Below are 10,386 nucleotides of genomic sequence, written 5' to 3'. Positions count from 1 at the left end.
ACTTATCACGGGAAACATTTTATTTTGTTTAATTATTAAATATTCTTTTCTCCATATCAGTAGTTTGTGATAAAAATTTCTGTGGTATTCCTTTTTAACTAATATTTAGATGTTTGATGTCGAATAATGATCATATTGGAGGTTAGTGAGGAAATGGTGTACAACCGCTTGGTCCAACAAATATATCAATTTATCTATCTCTACTTTATTTTGTTTTACAGTTCTACAATAAGAATATATTAAAATTAAAACAAATATAATTATGAAGTCTAATTGAAATGTTAATGTGTGAAGTCAACTAAGATTTTTCCTGAAATCTTAAGGGGACCTACCAAGACTGGAGGAACTTTTCGAATTTTTATGGCGAATTTGTGATTATTTTTCCAATTTTCCGTGATTTAAAAAAATAACATACACAACAGAATATGAAGAAAAAAATAAGAACAATTTTGGAAATAAGATACTTATTAAACGATTTATTGGTTCAAACTTGGCACAATACTTATTTACTGGAGCCCGTGTGTGTGTGAATGATTCGTAAATATAATATACCCGTGCAAACAAATCTACTGGAAATTTTGTCTCCTTACTGGTACTAAATGAACGTATCTACTTAAGAATCTAATTTTAATGCTTAAATTGGGCATTGTTTGTTGTGTTTTAGCTACGTATAACAGGTAGTAGTTAGCTACCGAACAGGGAGGTACTACCGCCTGGGAAGACAATGTATCGTCTAATGGCAGACCAGACCCTGCTGCCAGAGGCATCGAGAAAATTGTGACCAAGTCCCAGGTTGCTCATCTGACTTGCTGCCTCATTTACACACTTGCAGTCTCAATTGTTTCTATACTATTGACTACACAACATACATATATTATTTCTCACTTTTGATCTTTTTTTTTAATTTTGTATTTATTTATGGTTCTTTATTATTTTTTTCAGTGTTGTTATTATAATTATCTTTATTATTTTATTTTCAATTTAGTATTTTGTATTATAAATTTTATTTACTATGAATTATTATTATTATTATTATTATTATTATTATTGTTATTATTAATAATAATAATATTATTATTATTATTATTATTGTTATTATTATTATTATTATTATTACATTTTCGCCCCCCAGGCCGCGATGTGGGTCAGTAACCTGTGCCCGGGTGGGCTAATCTCCGTATAAAAGAAAAAAATGAATTTTACATTTTCAGTTAGGCTTAGGACTCTCAACTCTTTGTTTAGGGTAAGGTTTACTAAATCAGCGTGTTTGGAAGTAGTGTTTATAAATACCCACCTAAATATCGTCAGTAACACCCGATGAGTGGTTAAAACATGTCCTTAAGGTAAATGTAATATTGGGTTTTAAAAGTGAGGTACAGGAATGTCGTGGTAGGGTACAAGGCGCTCCAGCTCCGGCCTCCTGAAGCGGACGCGATTTGTAAAGTTTATCAGATTGAGGGCATCCAGATCTTTGCTGGTGTTCACGGCCAACAGACTCGCCCAGGGAGGCTTCAGGTAACTGCAGAGGGGAACGTCAAGTCAACACACATACACACACATTCACACACATTCTGAACATTTATCAAACGTACATTTTCCAAGTACTTTTAAAATGATGAGAAAAAACAAGCTAGCCTATATTCAAAGTCAACATGACAACATTACCAAAACAGCTCATTTAATATAGTGTAACTCAAATTTATCTTAACAAGTAATGGGGTGAAACCTAGCTGACATCCTGGTGAGCAAAGACCATTCAGCGCACAGTAGGCTCACACAGGCGAAGATTTTACAGTGTTAAGGGGTAAGGTGTGGAGGGGGAGGGAGGGGGTGAAATCACTCACCTGTAGTCGCTGAAGGGGTAACCTACCACAAACACCTCCGTCTCGTAGAAGAAGAACCGAAAGAGCCCTCGGTGGTGACTCCGAGTGTCCAGGTCCCACATCCCTAGGCACTGTAGAGAAGAGGTCAATGATCACATGGAAAGGAAGAGAGGTGTTGTGGTAGTTTCGCAGCCGCTAGCAAGAACCAACTGGGGTCTGAGGTTTAATACTTGGTAGGAAAATTCAAGTTGGTTTGAGGTAATTTATCCCAACAGAACCAAAGTCAAATTCATATGCTACAAAAGTCTTACTGCAACAAGATTGAACCTATAAGTGTTCCAATAGCACTAAGTTCTTCATCTCCACGATCAAAGGTCACTTGGGGATATTTAAGTCACTAAAGAGAGAGGCTAGGTCTTAGGCACAGCACTAACCATATATTAGCGGCTGACCCATGAACTAGGAACTCATCAACAACAACAAATGATTCACCCACAAACAAGAGTGTATATTTACTCACCCTGGCGAAGAACTGCCAGGCATAGTAGTCATCTTGGGAGCTCATCTCTATGAACACCATTACCGGACGCTCCTGTGGGGAAACTACTCTTTTGTACACTATTCATAATTACTACTCTACAACATATTTTGCCTCCAGTTAAGTTTTAATCAGCAAAACGTTCTTTCTTTGTTATTTACTGGCAATTATTACACGCAATTATGAATTAATATAGGTCTCATTGGTCTGGTGTCCCTCTAGGGGCAGTGCGGATATAGCACACTGAATAATAGGATATTGTACTTAACTGCCTTTGCTTCCCCAACTAAATTCAAGTACCCATTCACAGCTTTATTTTTTAGACTCTGCATCCTTTCATATTAGAATTACAGTAGATTAATAATAATAACAATAATGACAATAATAGTAATACTAATAATAGATATTAATTTTGTATTATTATTATATTAGTATTATTATTATTACATCACTAGTAGCAGTAACAATGGGTCACAGAGGTGTGAGCTACTGACGGTAAGGTTACGTGGGAGATACTGAGGATGGCAGGGGTGCAGCTGTGACTTGAGAATGAGGGGGTCCTCCTCTAGCACCCTGTACAAGTCCTCCTCGTACTCCATCCTCGTTATCCTGGAGGAACATAAGATTCCATTGTACCAAAATCTCACTGGACAGAATCCCACTTAACAAAATCCTTGATAGTTATCTACAGTATGTAAAGTTGTATACTTTATAACATCGTACAGAATATTTATGTGTATACATTTAACAAATACACATACATACACACGAGTACATTATTAATACACACACACACACACTCATAGTCTCTCTCTCTCTCTCTCTCTCTCTCTCTCTCTCTCTCTCACACACACACCTCACCTGTCAACGTGGAGGAGGTGCACGTGGGTGGAGACAGGCACGGGCTTGGCGGCGAAAAAGGCAGCATGGAGGAGAATGGAGGCGTGTGACCCCATGATTCCAATGTGGAAGGTGCGGCTCACGTCAGGAACCACGCACTCCCTCCCTCCCAGCACCCCAGGCAACCGCATCCATATGTCCCAATCGTGGTCCTGGAAACAGTGGTGAAACATATACAGTGTTGATACAATTATAGTGGTGTTACATTGGTGATATAGTTTTGTTCAAGAGCAACAGCAATTAACTACACTCTGATACAATCTGTATCTAAGTCCTGAAGGATTTAATCTCTAATTAGACTAAATAAAAGAGAGAGAACCCTTGCATGAGTCACCTTGTCATGGGATGGCCACATGTGCAAGAGTTGGGAGGCGGTGGCAGCACTGACCATCCAGCCTAGACCAGTGAACACCTCCACACGACGCAGCAGGCGAGGGTCACGGGCCACATGTAGGCTGCCCAGGTCATTCCACCCACTCACACAACCCAAGGATGGGTCAGCCTCCAGCAGCCACCCCGTCTGGTTGAAATAGCTGGGGAAGAGGCAAGTAGTAGTTGTAATAACATCAGAAGTAGTAACAAATTGCAGTTCAGTAGTGGTAGTAAAAGCTGTCCTGGGAGCAATAGTAACCGGTGTTCACATACTATCAACACCCATCATAATTCGGAACTTCTCGACGACTTACCTAAAGAAGTCTGGGGAGGCGAGCAGGTCCTCCTCCAGAAGTATGGCCTTGGAAGCATTGGGAAAGCGATTGAATATGAGGGTGAGGCCGTGACGGTACTGGTCGGAGATCTTGGCTCCAATAGTCACACCCACGGATGATCGCTCCTGGTACTGCACCTGCGGGAGACCTGGGTGGTGAGGGGCAGGGTCTTGAGGGAGTCACCATTTCTATGCATTTATCCATTTCTCTTTTTATTTTTCTCATAGTGACTGGTCAAATGGGCCCTAAATCTAATAGGGCCTTCCCCTAATTGGACATAATCCTAATAAACTTCTACCAAGTCTAATCTAACCATTAGGATTGGACCTCATTCCTAATCGTAACTAGCCCTAATTAGGATCTACTAATACAGGGGTCCATTTGACTTGCAACTCGCACTCTCACCTGCAGTAAGTCTAGCAGGCTTGTCACCTCCGGGTGGTAGCCATCCACCAGCACCAAGATCCTCTCCAGCGACCCTCCAGGCTGCCTCAACAACGTCAGCAGGCTCCTGTAACACCATTCATGATAACGTCACCAGTTTATGATTGGCCAAGAGAAGTACCTGTAATTATTAACGATGACAGTTTATTATTCGTCGAAAGACGTCATAATATAAAGTGGGAAGAAACAGCGTTAACAGAGACCGAATGCGAAAAGGACCTGGTGTGTATGTTAGCAATTGAACAAAAGTTCTGGGGCCGATATCTCAGTTATGGGTAAAATGCACCAAACGTCTCATAGATGAAATTCGTCTTACATTTGTCTGAACGTATCAGAAGAAAAATTTAATCATGTCTTCTACTATAAATTGACCACTACGGTATCTAGTTGGCAGTTGTAAGCCTGTTTGTCTCTTGCCCATAGGTTGACGACGCCTTACTGGTGATAGGAAGGGGATTGGGAGGGGGGGGGGAGCAACCTTTGCATTGAAGATTAGAACGGAACTGATACATTGTACAAAAAATGTTCGAAAGTGCTAATCTATCAGAGAGGAAAAAGGTGAGGAAACGCCGTTCCCCAACGTTCGCCATGCATGATGACAAAACAGGTTGTCATGAGAAGCTAATGAATAAAAGTAACATTAAGGCAGCGTATGTTGTTTACTTGGTATATAGACACAAGACCTTTATTACCTGTAGAGGTAAGTGGGGCGGTTACCGGCCAACAACAAGAGAGGCACGTCCAGGATGGCGCTGTCCTCCAGCTGTGGATGACGCTTTCATGAGTAGATGAATTCCTGTAAATGTTCTTAACTTTGACGATCATTAATACTATGTTGATATAAATCAGGGTAAACTAAAGAAGAATCCAATCACCTGAAGATTCGCCCCCAGCTAATTTTACCATATGATTAACCACCCTAATGCTAACCTAACCTAACCTTACATAACATAACCTAATTTACAGGTGAAATGAGCTGGAGGAGGGGGGGAGGGCTAATTTCCAGTTGATCCGACAAATTTACTAAAAAACGTGATTATTATGACCACAAGGGAAGTATCAATCTAAATCTATTTTTCGTGGGTTTTATGTTAAGTGACCTACCTCCGGGGCGTGGTAGGTCAGCGGGGCGGGATCAGGGCAGGAACACAGGTCACCGTAGCCATCATACAGCCTGCAGAAAGCCGCCCTAGCTGCCTCCCGCGGGTCATCCTCTGTCATGCAGGAACTATCTGCTGGGGGAAGACTTATGGCTAAAACCTGTTGATCTCTGGAGTGGATTTTTTTTCCTCACTTAGACACCCTTGACTCTCTCACTCTCTCTCACTCTCTCTACCCTATACAACTTCACCTCACCACCAACACTCACCCTCCACTGTCCGAGGCACCATCACGTCGAGGACGACCCCTGACGCCCACAAGGTCTCCCAGGGCAACTCCTCTAGCATGCCCATGGTCTTCGCCTCGCCCCAGGTCGGCCCCCCGAGAGTACCCACCCAGGCCAGGGAGTCTCGCTCCTCCAGGGATATTACCGTGTGGAGACCGAACCTGGCCAGCATAGTCCTAGAGCGTGGTGTCAGGTTCTTGGCCGCGTCGTTCTAAGGGTGTTGGTACAGTGAGAGAGAGAGAATGTGATCTATAACAGTGACTTACAGACAATAACAGTGACCTACAGACAAAAACAGTGACCTACAGACAATAACAGTGACTTAGAGAAAAACAGTGACTTACAGACAATAACAGTGACCTACAGACAAAAACAGTGACCTACAGACAATAACAGTGACCTAGAGAAAAACAGTGACTTACAGACAATAACAGTGACCTACAGACAAAAACAGTGACCTACAGACAATAACAGTGACCTAGAGAAAAACAGTGACTTACAGACAATAACAGTGACCTACAGACAAAAACAGTGACCTACAGACAATAACAGACATAACCTAACCTAACCTTACCTTGATAGATATAACGACGAGATGACCAGGGGTGACGGAGGTAAGGATACTCGGTACCTCGTAGGATGAACCAAAGAGCGTCGTCGTCAATACCCTGTAGGGGGGAACTCAGGGTGAATACGGAGACTCTAGCTCACACACACACACACACACACACACACACACACACACACACACACACACACACACACACACACACGAACCAAGAAACCTCGTGCAATAACGTTACCATTATTATGATTATTATTATTATTATTATTATTCATTTTACAATTATCATTACAATTATCATTTAATTATCATTATTCACTGCCTCACCTGTTCATCATTACTCTGCCGTGTTGAGGGTGTAACACTAGGAGGTGTATGCCAGAGGACAACTCCCACGGGGTGTAACTCTCCTTGCTGGTGCCTATGTCAGCACTCAAAGTCTTCACCTCCGCTACCTGTACCACCACCGCCACATACAGGGTCAAACAGGTGGTCAGTTAGGGGTATTTTGGTGTCAAGAACATACAGGGTCATACAGGGGTCAAGAACATACAGGGTCATATAGGGGTCAAGAACATACAGGGTCATGCAGTGGTCGAAAACATACAGGGTCATACAGTGGTCACTCAGGGAGGTATTCAGAATCAACTTATAATAGTAATTTATTTATCTAATTATCTATTTACAAAAGTTCTAGGTCAGGATTTAATTACTCATATTTTCACCATGTGTGTGTGTGTGTGTGTGTGTGTGTGTGTGTCTGTGTGTCATGCCTCCTTTGAACTCTGACACTGAACCTTACCAGAGAACAAATATTTAGATAGATAGATTGATAGATAGATAGATAGATAGAAAGATAGATAACCTACCACTTCAGAGTTGACAGTAACAAGCAACAGGTGAGCAGATGACGTCACGCTGATATGCAGGTAGTCGGACGCTGCCGCCACACCTGTCTGGGTTGTTAATGGTGATGAATGTCCTCCTCCTGCTGGTGATGATGGTGCTCCTGGTGGTGGTGGTGGTGACTGACGTGGAGGCTGGGGTGGTAATGTTCTTCCTGCTGTTGAGAATGAGAGAGAGAAAGAGAAGAAAATATAAATAAATACTCTATTGCTTACTTTTCTCTGTTGCATTTAAATCCCCTTTAAGACTGATGGTGTATTGTGGGGTGACGAAGACATTATTATATACAGTGAGTGAATAGAAATGGTGAATAATCCTCTCTATCCTCTTTCATCCCTCCCTCTCCTCACACTAACACCATCACTACCACCCATACCACTATTACCTACCTGCCGTCACCATCACCACCAGCTGCAACACGACTACCACCACCACCACTGGAAAGGTTACAGGTGTTAGTGGTGGTGGTGGTGGTGGTACTGTCACTCTGAACATCGTCCACCACGGCCTTGAAGACGACGATGATACAAGACACCGTGAACACTCTGCCAAAGGGAACCTGCGCCTCCTCGTCATCATATCTGGAGAGAAAGTCAGGAATACGTTGATGAGTTACCGAGCTTTTGGCCCAGCTAAAAAGACACACAAAAGCACAGGATAGACGTGATCGAGAAGTCCCTGTGCACTTCTAATAATGAACAATAGGGTTATCTACCTTGTTCTACGTATAAAATGTGAACAGGGACTTTTTAACCACCCCTGTACTTCCTTGCTAAGAACATCCTTAGTGAAGAGAACAGAAAAAAACGTAAATTAGTGCGTATATAACAGCATTTATGAATTAGTGTGTATATAACAGCATGTATGAATTAGTGTGTATATAACAGCATGTATAATACAGCATACAAAGAGTAGTAGGAAAAATATACGGTACAGTATTATAGTTTACCAACCCAAGACGAGCCACCACACCATATCTGTCTGGAGAAGCGAGTCGTCGGAGGGTTGGTTGGAGGGATGGTCGGAAGGACGGACATATAGAGGGTTTAACACTGATATACTAATTGTCACTGCGGTATCTAGCTAACAGTTGTAGCCTTATATGTCTCTGGCCCACAGGTTGACGGTTTCTCGCCAGTCATAGGAAGAATAGGGCGGTACTTACTGTACACGTTAAATATATATACTGTATATATATATTTGAAAGTGCCAAGCTGTCACAGAGGTAAAAAGTGAGGGAACGCCGTTCGCCCTCCACTTCACCACTAATTAGCAACGATTATTTAAGAATAAGAGGGAGTGGTGACTGGAACCCTTGGTACCTCCTGAAGCAATAGAGATGAACTGGTGCGTGAAGCACGGGAGTAATTGTACTGCTTGAAAACAAATCCGTCTTGGTAGACTGTATACCAGCACTATCTAGGTATAGTACATACCTACACTGTCTAGGTATAGTACATACCAACACTGTCTAGGTACAGTGCAATACCTACACTGTCTAGGTACAATGCATACCTACACTGTCTAGGTACAGTACATACCTACACTGTCTAGGTATAGTACATACCAACACTGTCTAGGTACAGTGCAATACCTACACTGTCTAGGTACAGTGCATACCTACACTGTCTAGGTACAGTACATACCTACACTGTCTAGGTACAGTGGAATACCTACACTGTCTAGGTATAGTACATACCAACACTGTCTAGGTACAGTGCAATACCTACACTGTCTAGGTACAATGCATACCTACACTGTCTAGGTATAGTACATACCAACACTGTCTAGGTACAGTGCAATACCTACACTGTCTAGGTACAATGCATACCTACACTGTCTAGGTACAGTACATACCTACACTGTCTAGGTATAGTACATACCAACACTGTCTAGGTACAGTGCAATACCTACACTGTCTAGGTACAGTGCATACCTACACTGTCTAGGTACAGTACATACCTACACTGTCTAGGTACAGTGCATACCCACACTGTCTAGGTACAATGCATACCTACACTGTCTTGGTACAGTGCATACCTACAGTCTAGGTACAGTGCATACCTACACTGTCTAGGTGCACTATACCTACTCTTTATAGGTACACCGTATACCTACACTGTCTAGGTAAACTGTTTATCAACACTGTTTAGGTACATTTATACCTACAGTGTTTAGGTATATTGTAGTCCTACATTAGGTACACTGCATACCTAGACTGTTTAGGTACATTGTATATAAACACTATCTACTGTAGATACACTATATACCGACATTGTCTATACCGGAGGTGAACTGACATCACACTAGACAATTTCACACTAAACAAGCCTCTTCAGATCATGTTTCTTCAAGTTCTGGTTAACCCCGTTTGGTTAGGTTATCTTGGATTAAGTGAGAAAAGTCTAGGCATTTGGGTTAATTTAGATTTCGTTAGATTAAGTTGACTCAGGATATTTGGTCAGGTTAAGTTTATTTGCTACAAAAGATACTTTAGTATTGGTTAGCTCAGGACATTATGCGGGATTCTGTAGAACACACACACTGCCACAAGTGCACTGCAGTTACCCCTACCCACTCCTTGAACCCTCACAACCTAATTGAGGTGTATAAGCATCTCGAGGGGCACTACTCAGTCGAGTGTCCTTACTTGGAGCTGGCGGACGCTCGCCCCACAAGGGGTCACAGCTCAAGATTGAAGAAGTCGCAAGTCCAGAAAACTGTGAGGGCAAACTTTTTCGGAGTGAGAGTTGTGAACTCTTGGAACAATCTGCTAGAAAGTGTTGTGACGGCACCGAGTTTGAGTTCTTTCAAAGCCAGACTTGACCAACACTGGAGCAGGTTCAGGTACATTCAGGAGCTGGTGCATGCCCATTACTTGCCAACAGTGCGTGACAGAGAGCCAGTACATGCCTAGTACTTGCCAACAGTGCGTAACAGAGATGTGACCGATCGCCCAAGCGGCAAACGAGCCGATCTGTGGTGAAGAGGATAACAGTAAAAGTAAATATATTCCCACAGTTTCCTGGTCAACATCTTATTGATTCACTGTACATTCATTATTTACTTTCCTCTCATCATTCGCACTTCTGAGATTGTTGTCGATTTCAGTGTTT

General features: G+C 42.2%; 1 protein-coding gene across 1 annotated transcript; it reads right to left on the bottom strand.

Moving 5' to 3' along the window:
* Positions 1-1,266: 1,266 nt before the first annotated feature.
* LOC121873860 (protein O-linked-mannose beta-1,2-N-acetylglucosaminyltransferase 1-like) lies at positions 1,267-9,955 on the bottom strand. Its single transcript, XM_042377669.1, has 16 exons — positions 9,921-9,955; positions 7,660-7,851; positions 7,234-7,427; positions 6,692-6,819; positions 6,374-6,467; positions 5,782-6,010; positions 5,517-5,647; positions 5,105-5,175; positions 4,374-4,479; positions 3,948-4,105; positions 3,596-3,794; positions 3,223-3,413; positions 2,856-2,970; positions 2,344-2,415; positions 1,845-1,954; positions 1,267-1,519 (listed from the first exon to the last, which is right to left on the bottom strand). Exons 2-16 carry the CDS (start codon positions 7,847-7,849, stop codon positions 1,363-1,365), a joined length of 2,145 nt encoding a protein of 714 aa, XP_042233603.1. The 5' UTR covers positions 7,850-7,851; positions 9,921-9,955; the 3' UTR covers positions 1,267-1,362.
* Positions 9,956-10,386: the final 431 nt, after the last annotated feature.

The sequence above is a fragment of the Homarus americanus genome, unplaced genomic scaffold (assembly GCF_018991925.1).
Source record: "Homarus americanus isolate GMGI-L3 unplaced genomic scaffold, GMGI_Hamer_2.0 scaffold25827, whole genome shotgun sequence".
Classification (NCBI taxonomy): Eukaryota; Metazoa; Arthropoda; class Malacostraca; order Decapoda; family Nephropidae; genus Homarus; species Homarus americanus.
This window is presented reverse-complemented; position numbering and strand designations above follow the sequence as displayed.